The 21070-nt window shown below is 46.9% G+C and overlaps 4 protein-coding genes and 1 long non-coding RNA gene across 5 annotated transcripts; 2 read left to right on the top strand and 3 right to left on the bottom strand.

Annotated features, from left to right (window-relative positions):
• The first annotated feature begins 4659 nt into the window (after positions 1–4659).
• On the top strand, positions 4660–6742 carry LOC120657138 (zinc finger protein CONSTANS-LIKE 16-like). The gene is made up of 2 exons (XM_039935401.1): positions 4660–5942; positions 6079–6742. The coding sequence occupies exons 1-2, from the start codon at positions 4728–4730 to the stop codon at positions 6316–6318; spliced, it is 1455 nt and encodes a 484-aa protein (XP_039791335.1). The 5' UTR covers positions 4660–4727; the 3' UTR covers positions 6319–6742.
• Positions 6743–6938: 196 nt separating this feature from the next.
• LOC120657139 lies at positions 6939–7971 on the bottom strand. Its single transcript, XR_005668093.1, has 2 exons — positions 7763–7971; positions 6939–7576 (listed from the first exon to the last, which is right to left on the bottom strand). It is a non-coding gene; the product is annotated as an uncharacterized LOC120657139 (long non-coding RNA).
• An 883-nt stretch (positions 7972–8854) lies between these two features.
• On the bottom strand, positions 8855–12953 carry LOC120657137 (protein CURVATURE THYLAKOID 1A, chloroplastic-like). The gene is made up of 5 exons (XM_039935400.1): positions 12597–12953; positions 12400–12485; positions 11184–11291; positions 11017–11088; positions 8855–10854 (listed from the first exon to the last, which is right to left on the bottom strand). The coding sequence occupies exons 1-5, from the start codon at positions 12721–12723 to the stop codon at positions 10789–10791; spliced, it is 459 nt and encodes a 152-aa protein (XP_039791334.1). The 5' UTR covers positions 12724–12953; the 3' UTR covers positions 8855–10788.
• Positions 12954–13333: 380 nt separating this feature from the next.
• Positions 13334–14183, bottom strand: LOC120654243 (basic blue protein-like). Its single transcript, XM_039931761.1, has 2 exons — positions 13937–14183; positions 13334–13827 (listed from the first exon to the last, which is right to left on the bottom strand). Exons 1-2 carry the CDS (start codon positions 14136–14138, stop codon positions 13628–13630), a joined length of 402 nt encoding a protein of 133 aa, XP_039787695.1. The 5' UTR covers positions 14139–14183; the 3' UTR covers positions 13334–13627.
• A 2574-nt stretch (positions 14184–16757) lies between these two features.
• Positions 16758–20526, top strand: LOC120657136 (SUPPRESSOR OF GAMMA RESPONSE 1-like). Its single transcript, XM_039935399.1, has 6 exons — positions 16758–16866; positions 17701–17842; positions 18574–18760; positions 19214–19701; positions 19823–20182; positions 20268–20526. The coding sequence occupies exons 1-6, from the start codon at positions 16859–16861 to the stop codon at positions 20304–20306; spliced, it is 1224 nt and encodes a 407-aa protein (XP_039791333.1). The 5' UTR covers positions 16758–16858; the 3' UTR covers positions 20307–20526.
• Positions 20527–21070: the final 544 nt, after the last annotated feature.

Raw genomic sequence — 21070 nt, 5'->3', positions numbered from 1 at the left:
AGCCGGCACTAACCTTGCTGTCAGGACTCGGGCGGGGGCGGGCACGTTAGTGCCGGCTGGTATTACAGACCGGCACTAACATACGCACGTTAGTGCCGGTCAGAGTAGCCGGCACTAACGTCTGTCACATTAGTGCCGGCCATTTAGTGCCGGCCACAGGGACCGGCACTAAGCCGTCCTGTGACCGGCACTAATGTGCCTTTCTCCAACAGTGGATGTAGCCTTATCCTTAGCTCAGTGTTATTGTTTTGGTCTTTTGGATAAATAAATATTTAATTATATGGTTTTTATTGTATTGTCAGCTTAATTAATATTCCCATAGCCCTAGAAACATATTTATGTTTATCAGGGCCGGCTCTAGTGTTTTAAGGGCCCTAGAGCGAACGGGATATGGTGGGCCCTTAAGCTAATTTTTTTTCACATATGCAAAATGATAAAGCATATATTAGTAGAAAGATTTGCTTAATTCTTAAAAACATTGTCGATATTATAAACTGAAAGAGCATTAAAATGAGACTATTATGCCAAATGAGAACCGAAAGCTCGAACCACTCCATCAACGATAAGAAAACATCCACCGACATTTATTTATTACCAATATACGATATGAGTATGTCGATATATATATATATATATATATATATATATATATATATATATATATATATACTTGCAAATATGTGCTACCGGAAGCTACATAAATATATTGATTAGCATAAAAATCATATATATTATACACCATATGCATTTATAATAGAGAAAAGTCCGGTTTACACCCTCCAACTATCGCAAAAGTTCGATTTTCAACCTTCAACTACAAAACCGGACAACATAGGTCATCCAACTGTCAAAACCGGACAAATTTAGCCCCTGGGGTGGTTTTCCATTTTGTAAGAATTAAAAATATTCAATTTTACACTAAAAATGTATAAGTAATTCATTTTAAGTCAAAAAATTATGAAATGGGTATCAAAAGTTTTCTAAAAATGTAACATATCTATTGTCACATGACTTGTGAGCTATTCAGATCTAATTTTTTTATGTTCATAATATTTGGTTGCTTGCAGTTATGTCAATTATTTTTAATAATTAAGATTCAAATGGAGCAATAATAGATAGGTTATATTTTTAGAAAAATTTTGGTACTAGTTTCATATTTTTCTGATTTAAAGTAAATTAGTTTTGATTTTTTAGATCTAATTAGATTTATTTAATTTTTTAGAAAATACAAAACCACCTTCAAAACCACCCTAAGGGCCAAATTTGTTCGGTTTTTACAGTTGGATGACCTATGTTGTCCGGTTTCGTAGTTGAAGGTTAAAAATTAGACTTTTGCGATAGTTCGAGGGTGAAAATTGGATTTTTCCCTTTATAATAACATAATACGTGTTGGCTGAGGACTTCCATCTTTTTTATTTTATTTGTCAAACCCTAACTGTAAATATGGCTTCAGACCCTTATCTCAACATACGGTCACTCGGATTTCGATTAGAACTTCGACGAATCATTGCTTGCTTTAGTAGTAAGTAGAGATACAGATAGACATGTATGTAGAATGTTAAATATTAGAATTATCCGGAGCTCAAGATCATCTAAAGTTGAAGATCAATTGTTTTAGCAGAGAATGTGAGCTCCTAGTTACACTTGTTATTCCTATTCTGTACAACCATATGCAAGGCACGGAAAAGATCTCAAACACTAGGGGCCCTGTTTAGTTGGTGAAAAGTTATTGTTACTGTAGCATATTTTTTGTTACTTGACAAATAATGTCCAATCATAGATTAATTAGGCTTAAAAGATTCATCTCGTGCTAATCAGTTAGACTGTGTAATTAGTTTTTTTAACTATATTTAATGCTTCATGAATGTGTCCGAACATTCGATGTGACGAATACTGTAATTTTTTTTTTTGAAAACTAAACAGGGGCTCAACACCAAATCACACCAAAACTCTAGCAGGTTACTAGAGGATGAGAATGCAGACGTACACTGAGCTCCGACAGCTTTAGGACTTTGGTCCAAACATAGAGGCGCTCACTCCCAACAACAGTGCAAGCAAGATGTCAGATGTGGCACAGGAGGATGAATTGAGAACGAGAGGAGACGCGGGACGAGCAAACGTCGTGGCTGTCAGCATGCACGGCGGTTGGGCCCCCCTCTGGCTAGGGCCCCCGGCGGTCGCCCCTCCTGCCTAGGCCCAGAGCCGGGCCTGATGTTTATGAAATTCGCTAATTACTATGTTTTTTATCTATTACTTGTATTTTTTATGGTTTAGTAGTAAACCGCTATTTGGCATAACTCGCTATAACTTCCGCTATAGCCTCTTAGCCTCGAAAAAAATACGCCGCTATTTACCATAGCCCGCTATTTAAAACCATGGCAGTAGGAAATGCCAGAAGGAAAAAAAAGGAATTTGCCCGTGTTTAGTTCCATTCAAAATTCCAAAACTTTACAAGATTCTCCATCACATCGAATCTTTAAACGCATGCATGAAGTATTAAATGTAGCTAAACAAAATAACTAATTACACGGTTTGTCTGTAATTTGCGAGACGAATCTTTTAAGCCTAGTTAACCCATGACCGGATAATAATTATCAAATACAAACGAAAGTGCTACGATACTTTACAGCTTTCTTTTTACACATCTAAACAAGGGCTTTATTAGCATGCAGCTCCAGGCATTCACACATTCGGTTTATCCGAGTAGGATAAGGCCGGTTTGATTTCGGCTGGTGTGGCCTCTCTGCAACCATATGGTGTTTTGCCTCTTTGGTGACCAGATATATGGCGACCTCTCCAGCTAGGCAGCTACCTTCCAAACACACATATCAATTTAACCCCGTTTCTTTCCATGATATACTACTCTATCTACGGCATTTTCATCTTCTGCAGGCGGTGTAATCTCAAGTCCCTGCCTCCCTGGAGAGAAAGCATTTTCCTTTCCCAGGCTCAAGCTAGCGGTTAGCCGCAGGGGTGTTTAGTTTCCACCTGCACATGAACAAAGGGAACGTTTCAATCAGTCATAACTTTTTTTTTTTTGAAAAACACAGAGTATTTTATCTGGATGGCCGGATGGATTGACATGGTTAGCTTTGAGCCTGACAGAAGTACACACGGTGGATCTCAGTGGTTTGGCGGTACACTTCTACTTTAACAGTGTCCAATCATTTGTGTACACGTTACAAACATATATATGATGGTGATTGACATTATCAATTTGGCCTCTAGAAGCTCATGGAAGTCTCGAGGTAGGATAGATTACTTTCGTTGAATTTATATGTATAATCAGGTGAGAGGCTTAAGTCGAGCAGGATAAGATGTGAATTTGGCTGGTAATGCCTGTGACCTCTCTGGGATCCTTAGGCTTTTGTGGAATTTATATTTGTGCAACTTACATTATTGTTTTAAATGGAAGTTTTATTAGTTTCAAGGGTCTTTCATTGAGTTGATACAAAGAACTTGAAATACTCCAAACCTCTGCATAACCATAATGCACACAACCTTAAAAAAGCTCAAATAAGTACCAACACATTAGTGACATACATTATTTTGCCTAACACAAATAAAACAATTTACTCTATACCTTTCCAAGATACATTCTCTATTTCGACAACGCGATGCAATATCTAAGAAATCCTTGACCAGATGGACAAAAGGGTCTGTTGGATCAGAGCTTCGCTTTGAAAACGGAACTGCGCTTGACAGGTCAGTTTTAGCCTTGAGCATCACACACACACACACACACACACACACACACACACACACACACACAGTATAGCTCAAGCATTATATTTGACAGTGCTGCTGCTACCTACCTTAATAGTGTATACAATGATTTGCACTCAAAAATAAATAAAAAAATGTCCAATCATCTGTGCGCGCGTTACATGCTGGCGATTAGCATGACCAATTTGGCTTCTACCAGTCCAATGAAGTCTCGGCATAAAATTACTTTTGTTGAATACATACATATGAACTCCTATATCACTTGGTCCCAAAGTTTTGTTGAATGTCTAATCATCTGTCCCATTGAAATTGCCTTAAAAAATTCAACTGTTTGGAGTATATTCTAGCCAAAGTTCAGAAATCATCCACGCGTAGGGTCACTTATATTCGAGCACGCAGCAACCGCATCACGCTCTCAACTGATCGATACAGCGAACGACTTTTCATCGAGTGGCCCTCCTCCACTGGTCCCACCAGTGTTCCTCCAACGTGTCGCGAGGCCATGCCGTGGCCCCACGAAAAATCCAGGAGCAGCCAATCGCATATCGAGGAACCGGATGGGGTATTACCAGCGGGCCAATCGGAATCGGCTACCAGATAAGGCCTGCAGGTGGGCCCCCACGTCCACACTAAAAGTGGAAAGCACACTAGGTTGTGTTTAGTTCCAAAATTTCTCTCTTCAAACTTCATTATTTACCTATCACATCAAATCTCTTACCTTATGTATGGAACATTAAATGTAGGTAAATAAAAAAATTAATTGTATAGTTTTGATGTACACGACGAGACCAATCTTTTGAGTTTAGTTAGGTCATGATAGGACAACAATTATCATAAATAAACGAAAAAATACTACATTGTACTACAGTGACTAATGTAATATGTTTTACCACTATTTTACGCATCTAAACCCAACCTTGGCATCGCGGCCGAGGTCCCCGGAAAAGAGCCATGCTGGGCCCGTGGGCCATGGCCCTCACTCATGCAGCAGCCCTACTCGAATGATATTTTCTTGCGATTTTATTTGTCACGCCGCAATTCCTGTCACGCACGCGGTAGGAGCGCACCTGCTGGCTTTCTCTTGGGATCGCTGCTGCACCGGGAGGAACGCCGCCGCGCGTGTCGGCGCTCGGCGGCACATGAGCGGCTCGAAGGCGGCGCCCGGCGCCGCCGTGGGCGGCAAGGCGGCGCGCGCCTGCGACAGCTGCCTGCGGCGGCGCGCGCGGTGGTACTGCGCGGCCGACGACGCCTTCCTGTGCCAGGGCTGCGACGCGTCGGTGCACTCGGCCAACCCGCTCGCCAGGCGCCACGAGCGCCTCCGCCTGCGCCCGACGTCGCCGCCGCGTCACGCGGCGTCCACGTCGGCGTCGGCGTCGAAGACGCGCCAGCAGGTCACGCCGGGGTGGTCCAAGCGCAAGGCGCGCACCAGGAGGCCGAACGTCAAGAGCGTCGGGCAGCTGCTGTCGAGGAAGCTCATCGTCGTGCCGGAGGTGACCGTCGAGTCGTCGTCGGATGAGCGGAAGGCCGAGGAAGAGGAGGCGGAGGAGGAGCAGCTGCTGTACCGCGTGCCGAATTTCGACCGCGCCCTCGCTGAGCTCTGCTCGCCGCTGCCAATCGATGACCCGGCGGCCGGAGCCCCGTGCTCCAGGGAGGACGTCGACGGCACCGTGGAGCACACAAAGACCCCGGTGGTTGCAGAATCACCCGTGCAGCAGCTCCCGGACTGCTTTGCGGGCTTCGGCCCGACGGACGCCGAGCTCAGAGAGTTCGCGGCGGACATGGAAGCCCTTCTCGGCCAAGGTCTCGACGACGGCAACGAGCTTGACGAATCGTTCTACATGGAGAGCCTAGGACTAATGGCGCCGGCGGAAGACGGCGGGCGGGTAAAGATGGAGCCCGGTAGCAGCGTAATCTCCCACATCGAGGGTTCTCTCGCTCGTGGCCCTGCGGAGCTGAAGCCGGAGGAATCGGCGGAGGTGCTGGACACAGACTTGCACTGCAGCTCGCCCACGGTGATAGATCACGACGAGGACAGTTTCGAACGGAAGGCATCGGCAAGCAGCGGCGTCGCCGCGGATGCGCAGTTCCTGAAGAGGAGCCTGGATCTCAGACTCAACTACGAGGCCATCATCGAGAGCTGGGGGAGCTCGCCGTGGACCGACGGCCAGCGTCCGAACGTCCAGCTCGACGACTTCTGGCCCCACGCCCACCACCCGGTACGTGATTCGCTTGCGAATTTGCGCTGCTCGTCGATCGATCGAGCATACGGTTCAGATTATTTTTTTAGGGCAAATATGGTTCAGATTATTGTAGCTGCAATTGTGTGCTCATGGTGTTGCTGCGCGGTGGCAGGGCGTGTGGATGGCCGGGGGAGGACGGCTGGGTGGGGAGGCGTTGACGCCGCGGCTGGGGATGATGGGCGGCGGGCGGGAGGCGCGGGTGTCGCGGTACCGGGAGAAGCGGCGGACGAGGCTGTTCGCCAAGAAGATACGGTACGAGGTGCGGAAGCTGAACGCGGAGAAGCGGCCGCGGATGAAGGGCCGGTTCGTCAAGCGGCCGGCCGCCGCCGCCGCCCCATGCGCCGTCACCTAGCTAGCTGATGATGCGCTGGCCGGTCAGGCCGCGCCCGTGTTGCCGTGCGTGCCGAGGTCGTCGCACTTGCAGACTGCAGCACGCAGGTCTTGCGAGGCATCACGGGCTCGGCATGAAATTACGGGCTCATCAGAATTTGTCGAAGCTCCTTTAGTTAGTTGGTTCTTCGTTCACAACTTGTGTGTCTCCCCCTCATCGTTTCAGCATCCATGATTGAGGGTTGAGACGAAGGAGTGATGAACATTTGTACATTGCTGTCCACCCCCCTTTTCTTTCTTATGATAGATAGCAGCTCGCAAAAGAAACACAAAGAACACACGTGTAAATTACATGCATATTGTAATAATTAATAAGCAATGTGTACACTTGCAGCAGCCTTATTTTGTTATCTCAGGAAATAAAAGTTGAGGGACTTAGTTTAAAAGATTCGAAAGGTGAGGGGTGAAACTCGATCTCTAACAAAAGCTACATTGAAGGGTTTTTTTCGCATTTTCAACATGTTAATTCTCAGATGTCGTACCAGCATATATCCGACACGAATGTTTTGGAGCCCGGCCTGAAGCCGCTGTCATGCCGCTGAACTTTTGATATTATCATCGCATCATAATCACCAAATGTCGTGGTTCGTTAAAAAATGTTATTTCTGTAGTGTCGCGTTATTATGTGAACTGCTAGAGTCTCGTGGTATTTCACGGTTAGGGGATTTGTTGATGCTATACTTAGAGCAACTCCAACGGTTTGCCATTTGGCTTTGGCATTCTTGATTTTTGCTAAAAAGCACAAAAACTCCTCTCCGACCGTTTGGTAATTGGCTTTGGCAATTTTGGGGAGTTGGCAAATACCGGCTGAACCCGCGCATATATGCGCGCGTCCTCGACGCTTGGGCGCTTGGCATCCGACGTTTCGCACGAGAAAGTCTCCTCCCGCGCACGCCGCCGTCATTGTTCGCGCGCGATCTGGTGCCGCGCGAAGGGGAAACTCCGCCAGGGTCGAGGGACGGGTCCGAGGGTCTGCTTCGTCGACGGGATCTACTGCGTCGTACAGCCATCGTCCTCGACGGTTGGAGTTGCTTCAGCGCCGCCCTGCTTGTGTCGTGGCCGGCTGCCTCTGCGACGAGCAAGCGCACAGAACCGGCCCGGTCTTTACCTCGCCATAGCACAGACACGCGCCAACACCTCCACGCGACCACGGAACCTGCTGCATATAGGCGATTTTTCATCTTGTTTTCCCGTGGGGAGGGGATTGGTGGATACATGGCCTGTCCATAGCAAAACTAACATGAACTACCGTACATTTTAGTCAACAGAAAGAAAAGCATCTACTACCCGCAAGCCAGTAACTTGTCCTGGTAATCGGCGTCTGATCGACAAGCCATGCTTTTCCTTCTCTCCATCATCTTGAATATATCACAACCTATGATCGATGATGTATTGATGCCACAAACCTTGAAGATCTGCAGTGCACGCCGGCTTGATGGAGTCCTCGGCCTGGAATCCATCTCTGTAGCTTCTTGGGCAGCAGGGTCGGGGACAGGAAGCACGAAGTCGGCGCAGGCGACGGAGCGAAGGAATTTCTGGCGACGGCGCGAAGGGACACGGCGAGGCGCGAAGGCTACCCGCACGACGAGAGAAGAAGCGCACGACGGCTGGGAAAATATCGCGGGAGAATTATTGTGGGTCCACAATTTTCATTTATGCCAAGTGAATAATGCAAAACAGTTGGAGATTGATTTGTTTTACATTTGGCATATTTGTTTGGGAGTTGGCAAACTCCATAATTTGCCAAACAAAAAATGCCAAACGGTTGGAGTTGCTCTTAGTCATGTTGGTGTCCGTGATTGGCAAGGATCTGACACAAAATATCGTGACGTTCAGATTACATTTTGTGGCATCATAAAAGGCGAGCATGATTACATCTGAAAATCCAGGTTCCGCACCCAGAGCTTTTCGTCTGGTTGTCTAGCTTTAATGAGAAGATATGATGCATCCAGCTTCAGACTGTTGGCCACTATGATGTCTTGCTAATTAGAGGTTTTCGGTAGAAATTACAGGATGATGCAGCATTCCTCTCGAGCAAAAGAAGGGCCAAAAGCGATCAACTGACACTGCTGGAAAAACCCTCATTGGTACCGGGCCGGAACCCCCGGTTTGTACCGGGCGCTGGCCCGGTACCACCTAGCCGGTACTAAGTGGGCTGCCACTTGGTACCGCCTGGCCGGTACTAATTGGGCCGCCACTTAGTACCGGTCAAACGGCCCGGTACTAAAGGTGCACTTTAGTACCGGTCAGTAACACCGACCGGTACTAAAGTGCCTGCCACACAGGCGCCGCAGGTGTTACCGACCGGTACTAAATATCTTTTTTTTTCTTTTCTGTTTTTCCATTTTTGGGTTTCAACTAATTCGTATTCGTGTATGTCTGCGTATTCACATTCTAGCACGTCTGCGTATTCGTATCTAGCATACAATTGAATACATTTATTATAATTACATAAACTTTAAATATTATATGTACTTCTAATATAAATATGTTAATAATAAACTCGGGATTCATAATATATTTACAAGTCGTCGTGCACATAAGTTATGTCCGACAAATTTCTACAATATACTAAGGGTCCTTAATTAGGCGCCTCATCATCGCTGATGTCCTTATTCGGATCCGCTCGACCCACACAATGTCACACTTGCTAGTAAGTGTCTATAATCTCACAATTATAATACATCAATAAAATAATAATTACAATTACAATAAAACAATAATTTGCTCTCACAATTACAATTAAAGTGTACCCTTGTTACCACCAAGTCTGAAATGTAATCAAATTAGAGTTGTTATTGAGGCATTAGTCATCATTGTGTGCCGTGCTATGTCACAGCTCTGTCTAATCCCTTATTCTTCTTCGGTCATAACTCCTCTATCTACATAATGAAGGATATAGAAAGAGCTGTGATAGAGCAAGCACAATGTGACTAATGCCCCAATAGCAGCACTACTTTGTTTATATTTCACACTTGCTGGTAAGTGTCTGTGAACTACAATACAAAATCACATTAATTCTCAATCAAAAAAACATGAATAAATTAATTGAAATAAATATCTAATTAATTGAAATAAATCTCTATATGTCCTAATTATTTTGACACCCTTTCGTTTTAGGCGAACACTCTCTTTTCAATATCCAGAAATCGTCTAGTAGAAAAAAAACTTTATTTCGGAAAATATTTCTACTATCCACATGCTCATCTGAATCTAAAAATAAAAAATATGCTATGGTCATTTCTAATATATAGAAAATGATTGAAAAATATGTCTATAAATTATCCATATTCAACCTAGCCAATAAACCTACTCCCACATTCAAGTCATCAGTTCTATATATCTCAAATCATTGCATAAATCAAAGAAATCATATTCATCCTCACTATTTCCAAAAGTCACAAATTTCTCTAACTATAGAGCATAAAATGAAGAATAAAGACTATCAATGAACAGAGGATGAAGTTGCAAATCTTTGGCGCATTTGGATGACTAGAACACTCACTAAAACTAGAAAAAATGGCGGCAACTCTCTAAGGGAAAGAACAACCCCGAGCTCGAGCTTCTCTGGTGAAATGGCACTGGCTCGAGCTCGGGAAGGAAGAAGACGCCAATTTATAGTGGGCGCATTAGTACCGGCTGGTGGCTCGAGCCGGTACTAACGCGCCGCATTTAGTACCGGCTGGAGCCACCAGCCGGTACTAATTTTCCTGGCGGTCATTTAGTACCGACTGATGGCTCCAGCTGGTACTAAATTGTCACTAGCTGTTGCAGGCGGTGGTCAGAGCCTGTCGGTGGCGCACTTTAGTGCCGGCTAGAGCCACCAGCCGGTACTAATAGGCTCACATGGCCACTGTTCTTTTGGCCCGGTACTAAATTTGCACGTTAGTACCGGCCAAAGCCGTGACCGGTACTAACGGCCGCGGACGAATGTGCGTTTTTACAGTAGTGTGAGATACTCTCGCTAGACCGTTTATGTTGGTCAAAACAAGTCCAATGGACATGTTGTCTATACAGTAGATATTGGTTGCAAAATGAGGCGATAAATGTGGTACCCTGACATCATAAGGTTTGTGCATTGTCTCTGTTCCACTACAACTAAAAGCTTTTTGGGACGACACGGTCTCTGGTGACTGCTCACGTATGCAAAATGCAAAGGCAACAACAATAATTCTCTCTTCGTCCTAAAAAACAAGTCATCTTATAATTTCTAGAATAAATTAATAATAAGATAAAACGACCATGTTTATCTCTATTTTATCCTATTAATTATTCATATTTAGCACTAATTGATTTTTGCATACACATATGGCTTATTTTTTAGGATAAATATTGAATGCTAAAGTGACTTGTTTCTTAGGACAAAAGGAGAGAAAAGGTAATGAGCTCTCGCAGGAATCATCCAAAAAAAATCACGGGAGCAAACATTTTACTACTCTGTCCCAGCAATCTTTTTCTTGAGTGACTCGATGTCGCTAGCCAACTCTTTCCTGCTTTCCTGCAATCGATCGAATGGAATAGATGACAACATGTTAAACTCACAGCGCTTTTAAACTGCTAGACTTGATCATCCTACCAAGGCAGGCTAATTTGCACGTCCAAAACTCAGAAATATCGTTTAGAACAATGGACGTAGTAATCCTTGGTCGCATCTTCTTACCTTGAAGAGAAGGTAGCGGTAGACGAACCATCCGGTGTATCCAAGACCGACGAGCTCCATGATCTTTGGAAGCTGCGGAAATCAAGGACGAGCTTGTCAAGCTATACCCAGGAGCGGATCCAGAGCGATTACAGGAGAACACCAAAACCATGACCACAGGAGCGTACCAGAGGCACGGAGTTGATGGCGCCGACGATGACGGAGGTCAGCCAAAGAGCGACGATGGCGCCGCCGGCGTATGTGATGACGGTGGTCTTGTTCTCGATGGCGTCCCACTGTCACAGTCAACAACATGCCAGGTTGCTAAATTTTAAGCCATTCTATTACCATCCGAATTTCTTGCCAATATATGTCATATGAGCCACGGCGGCGCATGTCACACCCTGAAATTTTTAAATTTCAGAATGTGATTAAAATTAAAAATAAAACAACAATTTTCTCATAATTTTAAAATTTTGTCAAAATTTATTTTCGTTACAGGGAATTTAGTGTAAAGAAAATAATCGTTTGCTTTTTAAATTAAATGAGGTTGTTCGTTGGTTATGCATTTATGCTGTCCTTGCATAGTTTTATTGTTTGTTGTTCAGTTTGAATTTAAATTCTTGAATTCGAATTTGAATTGAATGTATTTGAATCCTTTCAAAAATGGAAAAGCCTTTCCTTTACCCCTTCCTCTTTTCAACCCATCCGGCCCATCTCTCCTTTCTCCCTCTCCCTTTTTCTTCTTTCCCCGCGGCCCAAAAGTCTCACCGCCAGCCCAGTTTCCCCTCCCCGGCCCAGCTCGCGTCCCACTCTCCCCCTCCTTCTTTCTCTGCCATGTTTGACCACTTTGGCTTGAAACCTTAGCGGATTGTCACGGGTTAGGGAATCTTTGTAAAGCCCTCGTAGAGTTCCTATGCAATCACACCTCAGAAGTGTGATACTGTGCCTAGCTAGCACATTGCGTGGTTGGGTTAAAACTAACCGGTTAGCCGTGCTCACGGTCAAGAGCGGCTTGGACCCTCACATGATTAATAAACTTAAAGATGGAATTAAATCATATTCTGGTTATTTCTTGTGGCCTTGCTGAGTACCAACCATAAGTGTACTCACCCTTACTTACTGCTGCTCAGAAGGAGAATGTTGTGGTGAAGTCTGTTGAAGATGTTGCTGAGTTCTAGGCGTACGCAACCCCCAGCCGATTGCCTGTGAAGTTTGAAGTCTTCGTTTCCAGGATAAGCTGTATAACTCTAATAGTCTTTTAGTTATTGTTTTTCTACTTTTCGTGATACTGGTACTGATTATTCACTTATAATGTCTCTATATGTATAAAACTTGATCATGTCATATATATAGCTATGTATTCGGTTTTGTCCTTAAAACCGGGTGTGACAGCGCACCTACCTTGGCTTTCAAGTCGGCGATGAGCTCGTCGGCCGAGGTGTCGTCGTCGGAGGCCTTCGCCCGGAGCAGCGACAGCCTCGGCGCATCTGATCGCACACCACCATTTCGCACGGAAAAGTCAGAACGCAGCCGCTGATGGAATTGCCAGAAGAGGATCGGAGCCGATTCCCCGGCCCACAAACCGTGCTCTCACTCACCTTGGAGCCGGAGAGGCGTCAGCAGGTTACGCCGCGGGACGAGGACGGAGGACGGCACGGCGGCGCCGCCGACGGCGGCGAGGCGCGCCCCGCCGAGAAGCGCCGTGGAGTACGCCGTGGCGGCCATGCCGTCTCGTCAGTGCCTTATCGCACGCGCCGGCGCTTCGCAGGCGGCCTCTCTGCCTCTGCGCCTCCCTTGCTTTGCGACGGTATCGTCCCGATGTCAGCGGCACAGTGAAGCCTAGCCCCTTTTCGTTCCTGCGCGCCCGTTGCCCTGCGTCCACTCCCCTTGGATGCTCTCCACGGCGATCGGCTCTCGTGGCCCGACGCTGGGCTGCGATTGGCTGCACCCCTATCTCGAGAATCTGTGGCTTCCCGCTGGCCCTCCGGGCACCAAGCCCTCGGCCCGTGAGCCTCAAACCGGTTTGGTGGTTACGTGGTAAAGTGCACTGCTGCTGTTTGGCTTGGCTGGAGAACTGGAGATGTGATGCGCGCGCGTGCATTTTCTTCCGTTCAGGAGCGCCGTGCCCGCTAGCTGGGGCTGGGCTCATCTCCCATGCGCTGAGCCCGCTCAAGTGCTGAACCCTCTCCGCTCAACGGCTCAAGTGCTCACGGTGCTTTGGCATGAGAGCAGGCAGACGATCGAGCTGACAGCGTGCATCAGTTACCACACCTTTTACGAATGAATTTAGCGATTGATTTTTCACACCTCAATCGCAACCAAGCCGAGCCAGAAATTAAAGCCCACTAGAGTTTTGCTCCACAACGACAACAAATGAAAGGGTGAGTGTTGACAGCAGTAACTTAACTGTAGGAGAACTCGCCGACAGTGACAGCACAGAAGCCACTTGGCAAACGAAGCCTGGACGTACATTAGAAACAACACCACCACCAGATTGCACGCCACTAGAGTATAACTAAGCAAACTAATGAGCTACCACAAAGTTTTTGGCGTTTCTGGCGTGGATTTGGATCTGGACTCTGGAAGTCGGATATAGCCGCCGCCCGACGGCCCAGCCCAGCCCAGCCCCCTACACGGCCCTGACGGCGATCTTCATGCCGGCTTGGCAGTGGCCCCGCACGGTGCAGACGAAGTAGTGCGTGCCCCTGCCGAGCCTCACCTTGTCGCGCCCGCTCCGCAGCACCCTGGCGCCCCTGGGCACCACGCAGCTCCGGTACGCCGCCGCGTTCACCGCCGCCACGTCGTGCACCGCCCGGTTGTAGTTGAACACTGCGTAAGCACAGATCGTCAGTACTCATCACGTCGCGTGGCATAATAATAGTAAGGAAAGAACGAAGAAGCAATGCGACGCGCAGAGCCGCAGCTCGCGAGCGCTTACCGAGCTGGTCGCCAGCGCGGAAGGTCCTCCCCTTGGCCCACCGGTCGACGTTGAACTTCCAGCCGCCGTAGTCGCCGACCATGTACGACGCCGCCGCCTCGGCGAGCGGCGCGCTCGTCGCCATCACGAGGAGGCCGATGACCAGGAGCGCCGCGGCGGCGAGGGCGCCGCAGCTTGCACTGCCTCTTCCCTGAGCCATCATCACACACTGGGTCGCAGTGAGCTAGCTTGCACATGAGCAGGAGCTGGCACGGTGCGGGTATTTTTATAGGGCGTTTCGCCCGCGGCCGCGAGCTAGGAGTAGGACAGGAGCAGGTGGAGCGGGTGCGTGAACCGACGCCCTGGCAATGGCGCGGAGTGCTGCTGGCGATGCATTGGCAATCGCGCTAGACCTGGGCAGTCGGTGGGCGCGATCGATCGAGCTGAGAGACGAAACAAAAAAGGCTGGGCTGCTGCTGAGCTTTTCGAGAAGTAAAATATACAGTATACTTTAAAAACAAGTAAAATACTCCTCATCAAGTGACTTAAATATTACATTTCCGCAAGTTACTTATAACACTGGACACAAAAACAAAACAAAAACAAGGCACATAGATTGATTCTGGACGGAATCCAACGGTTCACGTTGGGGACTTACGCAAATCAAGATGTAAATCATCTTAAAAGGAGTAAATCTCTAAAATATATACTTCCTCGCAGAGTTGAGCTGAAAAAAAAAATCGGTGGCCTCATTCACACGAGGATTGCGGGTTAGCTTAATCTAAAGCAAAAGCTCTGTCATTTCAGCCTCCCAGAACATAATGTTCAGTTGATCTCGTCGCAAGTTGATCCGCTACTAGCTGTTGCAAATCTCTTTTCAAAAAAAAAAGGAATTGCGGTGCTGGATATTTCATCTTTGAGTAAACTTGTCGTGGACGCCAAGTGTTATTATTGCTTCGCGTGCATGGTAACCTTGGGCTGTTCGGCAAATGAATCAGAGAGATCCTGAGGTAGGCGTCTTTTTTTTTTTGGGAACAGGTAGGCGTCTCCACACTCCAGACGAGCTACTACCAGTAGCATAGTATTGCAGCCTTGCTGGCAGCTCTAGCTAGCATCTTCATACCTTCACCATAGGTAGACATGGCACGAAACTTATCCATGGAAACATTCAAATTGGGTGAACCATCATACGCACATCGAGTCATCGACACGCCGCGTGTTTTCCTGTACTTGCCGCTGCTCCCGAGGCGGATCTTTGTCGAGTTGCCAGTGTCCCGTCCGCACATCATCGGCGTTTGATCAATCTCGATGATGAGATTTCGCTTGCTCTTTTTTTCCCCCATGACCCCGCCGTCCAACGTCAGTGAGGCCAACTAAACTATGGCTTGCTGTCTGCTGCGACTGCGAGCGACAGATAATTATTGGGTGTGCTTGATCGCCTTTCGCAGTTTCGCTTCGAGATGTGGAGCGCGATCCACGGGCGCCGGCTGTCTCACCTGGACGTCGCTATTATCTCCGGTGGCCGGACGCGAGTGAATCGCGCCGCAGTACATGCAGCTCTGCCTTGTCAAAGTACCAATTATTCTTAACTGAATACTGCAGGTGATGCAAATCATGACCGCACCAGCAATTTTTTTCAGTGGGTGATCACAGCACCTCACACTACGCGCCCAGCAGGACGGTCGACGTGCGGTCGGCAGCACCTATGACACTACGGTCGTGCGGCCCTCGGAGGGGGAGGAGGGCCGGGGAATCGGCGTGCGGTAGTTTATAGGCCCTGTTTGGATATTTGGTTAGAAATTAGAGTTAGAGTTAGTGTTTAGGTCTAGGTTTTGCTCGTTGTCGAGGTCGATGACGGAGCTTCGGTGGCCGCGAGTGGTGGCCGCGACGGCGCTGCTCCGACGGCGGCTTTTGTCTCTTGCCGGCGAAAAGGGCGTTCCCTGCACCTTCTTCGACGGAGCTTTTGGGAGGTCTGTGTACCTCTGGGTTTGCCGGGGGATTGATTTTGCCATCTTTGTTTGATTTCGGTCGGATAAAGGAGGCAAGATTGAATCTGCCGCGGCTTGCTCTCTTTTGCTGCGGAAGGGGATCGATCTCTCGTCTCCCCTGTGTCGCCGTTTGGTCCGGGTTGTTGGTGATGCCGGTGATCGTGACCGATGGTGGTGTGGCGGTCGTCGGGGCGGATTGTTTTCTTTTTCTTCCTTCTTGCTGTTTGGGTGGTTGGTGGCCTTCTTTGTGTTGTTGATTCCACGGATTGGAGCTCTGGGGTAAGAGGAGGCGTAGGGCGGAGCCATTTCGGAGATGCTGATGGCCGTGTTCACTTCTCGAGGATTCCTTGCGGTCTTTCAATGTTTGAAGTTAGATCTTCGTTGTGGAGGAATGAGGAAGCGGGGTGGGGGCTTCGGTTCGTGCTTCTGCAACCGGACGATCGTCATCGCTTTGAACGGAGGAAGACGAGCAGTTCCGTCAGCAGGGACCTGGTTGTAATTTTCTTTTCTTTTAGGGTCTTTCTTGCAAGAAAGAGTTGTACTGTGCAATCACTTTTCTTAATATAGTTGCTTCCTTTTCTTGCAAAAAAAAAACACTACGCGCCCATTACAGGAGGCCGGTTTCGTGGTGATTTATGTAGTGGGCCGTAGGCCCATGTCCTCGACGGCGTCGCAGGCATGGGCCTCTTAGAGAAAAGGCCGGCTTCAGACGTTAGTAGTAGGGTGGGCTGACTGATAGGCTTCTCGTCAGGTGGCAGCCCAGTAGCGCCAGTTTCCAGTTAGGCAGTTACCATCGCGGGCCGTGGCCGTCCGTTCTTTCCTACGGACCCGAAGCGGTTTATCGGCTATTTTTTCGGGAAAAAAAAAGCAAAATCATTTACCGTCACAGGCCCCAAGTCCGCCGCGAGAACCCTAAACCTCCGCTCCGGTGGTCGCCACCGGGACGGCCGCCACCATGACGGGGTCGGTAACAGCCGCTTCTTTCTCTCTATCCCCATTCTTGGCAGTATTATCCCGTCCAGGTGCTTCAGGTTTCGGTTTGTTGGGGGTGGGTTAGCAATGGGTTTCGGTCGGGGGGAGTGAGGCGGAGCTGTGTTCCGTAATGTGGTGTTCAAAAATGATTGTGATGGGTTGATCACTGGTTGTGTTAGAATATGGAGACGGAATAGGGGTACAGGTAGAATAAATGGCAGATTTAGCTTCCCTGTTGCCAGGAGAGAAATGTAGATTTTAATAACTATCTCTTGTAGCATCAAATTTGATTCTGTTCCCATCAAATTGTATACTGTGTTTCTATCCTGGCTTTGGTTGTGCTTGGAGTAACGGTGATGCCAAAGATTGTAGTCTGTTTCATTTTACCCTAGGAAACCTGAGGGATTGGATTACCTCTGCCATAGTGCAGTTTGTGTATTTTTTTTATACTCTCAGTTTGTGAAATTCACTTTGGTTCATTGCTCATATGCCAGTGTCCTCACTTGTAAACCAGAGTCTCATTATAACTTATGCACTAGTTGCTTAGGTGCATGGATGTGGTTTGGATTTTTAGCAAGATGATTCTTGATTTATCTTTGAGTGAGTCCAGTTATATTTGAATGCGATTTTGAACGGGTTTTTTTTTTACGTTGATATACGATGCTGCCTTCATATATTAAGTTATTGGACCTTTGTGTTACCTGTACTACCTTTTAGGCTTCAAACATGGTCTTTCCAGTTGAATGTATTTTATACACAGTGGACCTAATGAATGATGTGTTGCTGTTTGTATGCATCTCACTTAAGCATACATGTTTGTTGTAGGACTTCATGGCTGATTGACTGCAAAAGAATGGCTTCGAAAATTAAAAATGCTTCTGCACCTACACACCATACCACACATACATGGAAGAGCAACCCGACTAAGGAATGCCCAAAATGCAACTACATTATGGACAACAGTGATGTAAGAATCTTACGTTTCTGGTATATGTATAGATTCAGTATCTTATGACCTCAGTCACACTTGACATATCTAATTGCTATTCCTTTCTTCAACGTTCAATAGAATGATAGATCTCCCTCTACTCTAAAGAATGTCCAATTTGGACACTTGCTTTAAGACTAGGCATTACACCGCCTGAAATTTGAAAAGCAGAGCAATTATTGGCAATGATTTTGCCACATAATCCTGTTCGTGGCTGATGTGGACTTCTGTTTTCACTGTTTCTGTGAGAATGATGTTTCAGGACATATATAGCAGCGTTCAAGAAAAAAAGACATATATATCACAACATACTGCCATGAAACCACAATTGCATAGTGAAACCAGGTGACAGCTGCTAACACGCCAAACCAATCACAACAACCAGCTTAGCCCTTAGGAGATTACATAGAACGTAACCTGGACTTAGAAGTAGAGAGGTTGTAATATGTATTTTTTTGTCACATATATTTCTGCCAGTCAAGTATTTCAAGACTAAAAGTATATCGCTGATACTATTGATTACTACATTTCCATAATATAGTCATGCTTGTGAAGCCAATATTTGGCTCTCTGCTATATTGAAGCCTGAATTTATTAATGTTGCAATGCTATTTATTTTTTAGAATCTGGAGGTTAATCAGCAGGGTTACATTATTTCAATTTTTTATTTATTATTTTGATGTCATAATTGTATGTGGTTTTTGGTGTAGGTTGTTGATGAGTGGCCTGGTTTGCCGAAAGGCGTCAAATTTGATCCATCAGACCAGGAATTGCTGTGGCATTTGCTAGCGAAAATTGGGAAAGTGGGTGTCAAACCTCATCCATTTATCGATGAATTTATTCCCACCGTTGATTCAAATGAGGGCTTATGCTATACTCATCCGCAGAAACTCCCAGGCAAGCAAACACGTCTGCTTACGGAGGTTATCTAGTAAATGTCTTGTGTGGCAAAGGTGGTTACTTTACTTCTCAGTATTTTACCTTCTTGCTTCAAGTGTATCTTGTCCCTCTCTTAGTATGTTTGCATTACCACCACTTCAAGTTCTTCTGGTATACTCTCACTAGGGTGCATGTAGTAGACTAGTAGCCCGTACCATGTTATATTACCTTTTTCTTTGGGGCAGATGCTCTGCCATCTCATTTAAACATGACCTCACTGCTCAATGTGTTAATTGGGAGGAAGGATAGAACATACCATTTCCATGACTACTATTTTCACTCTTATCTGCTGTTCCTGTGGCTCATAGCCCTGAGCTCATGTTTTTTGACTGGATAACCATGTTGCCAAAGGAGTAATTTGCCAGTAGATATGCCTTCATATTTTTTGACTGGATAACCATGTTGTTTCAGGAGTTAAGCAGGACGGAAGTGTATCACACTTCTTCCACAGAACATTTAAGGCCTACACCACTGGGACTAAGAAGCGTCGGAAGATAAATACGGATGAGCTTGGTGAGGTTCGTTGGAACAAGACTGGCAAGACGAAACCAGTTGTAATAGGTGGAACACACCTTGGTTGCAAGAAAATAATGGTTATGTATGCGAGCAATGTAAAGGGTGGGAAGCAAGAAAAGACTAATTGGGTGATGCACCAATACCACGTTGGGACTGGGGAAGATGAGAAAGACAGGGAATTTGTTGTCTCGAAATTATTCTATCAGCAGCAACCTAAGGCCGGGGAGAAGATTTCAGAGGGCATTTGTGATCATATGGAACCTGTATATGCTGCAGTAGATTTGGCTGATTGTCCTCCATTGATGGACTTGTCATCTTTGCCCTTGGAAGAGGACAATGGTAATCAAGAAGTTGTTCAGAAGTCTGAACATAACTTTGATCAGGTACCAAGTATCAGCATTTGTCTTACACTGTAGGACCTTTGATATGATGCCATTTTCAATATGAATTCACAACACTGATGCTTTTGCCGTAAAAGAGCTCCTTTTCTGAATTATTATCCAGGCAAATAGTCATTGTGAAGTAAAGGACAAAGAAGACATTAATCATCATGCATCTGAAAAGGCTGAAGATGAAGATAGCCACCCTTCACAGGATCCAAAATGGTGGGAGGGCGAATCCCAGTTTATGCTGAACTCTCAGCAACTGGCAGAATGCATGTCAATTTGTGATGAGTTCCTTCAGAGTCAGAATTCATCTGGCAGTGGAGATGAGCCTGGTAAGAGCAGACCTTGCCTTGCTGAATATGCCCAGCTGCCTGCAGACGACTTGAAAAAGGATCTTGAAGAATGCCAGAGGCTGGACGACTCAAATGACACAAACCTAGAGCTTGAATGCACTCCTGAGTTTCGACTTAGCCAACTGGTAAATTTAGCTGGTGTCCCTCACATGCGTTTTCTGTTTATCATTCGAGTTATCTTGTGCTAACAACCTGCTTGAACTTTCACAGGATTGCTTCACGACAACATGGATCGAAGGGAAAATCTAGAAATGGTTGAAGTGAAGCGTCACTGCTGCGAGGCGACGGAACGCATACATCACTTTGTAGTAGCTGTCCATTTGGTATTGAAATTTAAATACTGTAATTGCTGTGGACTGAAAGTCTGGATACTTATTTCTAAATGACCCACTTGACAATATATGTGGGGCTCGCTGACTTGCAAAATATAGTAAAGAACTCTTGACCCCGTGGTTTGGATTGTTCGCTATTGTTAACTGGAATCCAAACCAAATGCTAGCCTAGTCCCGTTTCTTGTGTATAAGCTGCATGCAGCTGAGAGCATACGGGACCTTTCGCGGATAGAGATTGGAACTTGGAATGGAAGGAGACCCCGCGGTGTAGACAACCTGTGAACCGATCCAACCCCGCCTGCTGCCAGCCAAGCTATACATGGCCAAACGGGCCGCCCGGGCTAGGCGAGGCACGGCACGTTGGGGCACGGTGGCGCTGCCGGGCCGTGCCGCTGTGCCGGCATCCCGGCCCAGGCACGGCTCTACGAGGGCGCCGGCGTGGCGTGTCGTGCCCCTGGACATGCTAGCACGACAGGCCCGAGCAGCGGCGGTCTGCGATGGGGCGGCGAGGGACCACGACAGGCCCGAGCAGCGGCGGTCTGCGATGGGGCGGCGAGGGACGACTGGTGACAGCGGTGGTCGGGGGCGACGGAGGAAGGCCTTGACCATTGACGCTCCGCGCCGGGATGACCACCCGCACGCCGCGCTTGGCGAGGACCCGCGATTGGTCGGCCCCGATGC

This window comes from Panicum virgatum, chromosome 1N (genome assembly GCF_016808335.1).
Source record: "Panicum virgatum strain AP13 chromosome 1N, P.virgatum_v5, whole genome shotgun sequence".
NCBI lineage: Eukaryota > Viridiplantae > Streptophyta > Magnoliopsida > Poales > Poaceae > Panicum > Panicum virgatum.
This window is presented reverse-complemented; position numbering and strand designations above follow the sequence as displayed.

Coding starts and splice junctions, on each gene's coding strand:
- LOC120657138 (XM_039935401.1), top strand. CDS start 4,728: ATGATATTTTCTTGCGATTTTATTTGTCACGCCGCAATTCCTGTCACG. Junction 5,943..6,078: donor GGCCCCACGCCCACCACCCG/GTACGTGATTCG, acceptor GCGCGGTGGCAG/GGCGTGTGGATGGCCGGGGG.
- LOC120657137 (XM_039935400.1), bottom strand. CDS start 12,723: ATGGCCGCCACGGCGTACTCCACGGCGCTTCTCGGCGGGGCGCGCCTC. Junction 12,486..12,596: donor GACGCCTCTCCGGCTCCAAG/GTGAGTGAGAGC, acceptor GTGTGCGATCAG/ATGCGCCGAGGCTGTCGCTG. Junction 11,089..11,183: donor CCATCAACTCCGTGCCTCTG/GTACGCTCCTGT, acceptor TGATTTCCGCAG/CTTCCAAAGATCATGGAGCT.
- LOC120654243 (XM_039931761.1), bottom strand. CDS start 14,138: ATGATGGCTCAGGGAAGAGGCAGTGCAAGCTGCGGCGCCCTCGCCGCC. Junction 13,828..13,936: donor CCGCGCTGGCGACCAGCTCG/GTAAGCGCTCGC, acceptor GTGCTTACGCAG/TGTTCAACTACAACCGGGCG.
- LOC120657136 (XM_039935399.1), top strand. Junction 18,761..19,213: donor TCATCCGCAGAAACTCCCAG/GCAAGCAAACAC, acceptor ATGTTGTTTCAG/GAGTTAAGCAGGACGGAAGT. Junction 20,183..20,267: donor AGTTTCGACTTAGCCAACTG/GTAAATTTAGCT, acceptor GAACTTTCACAG/GATTGCTTCACGACAACATG.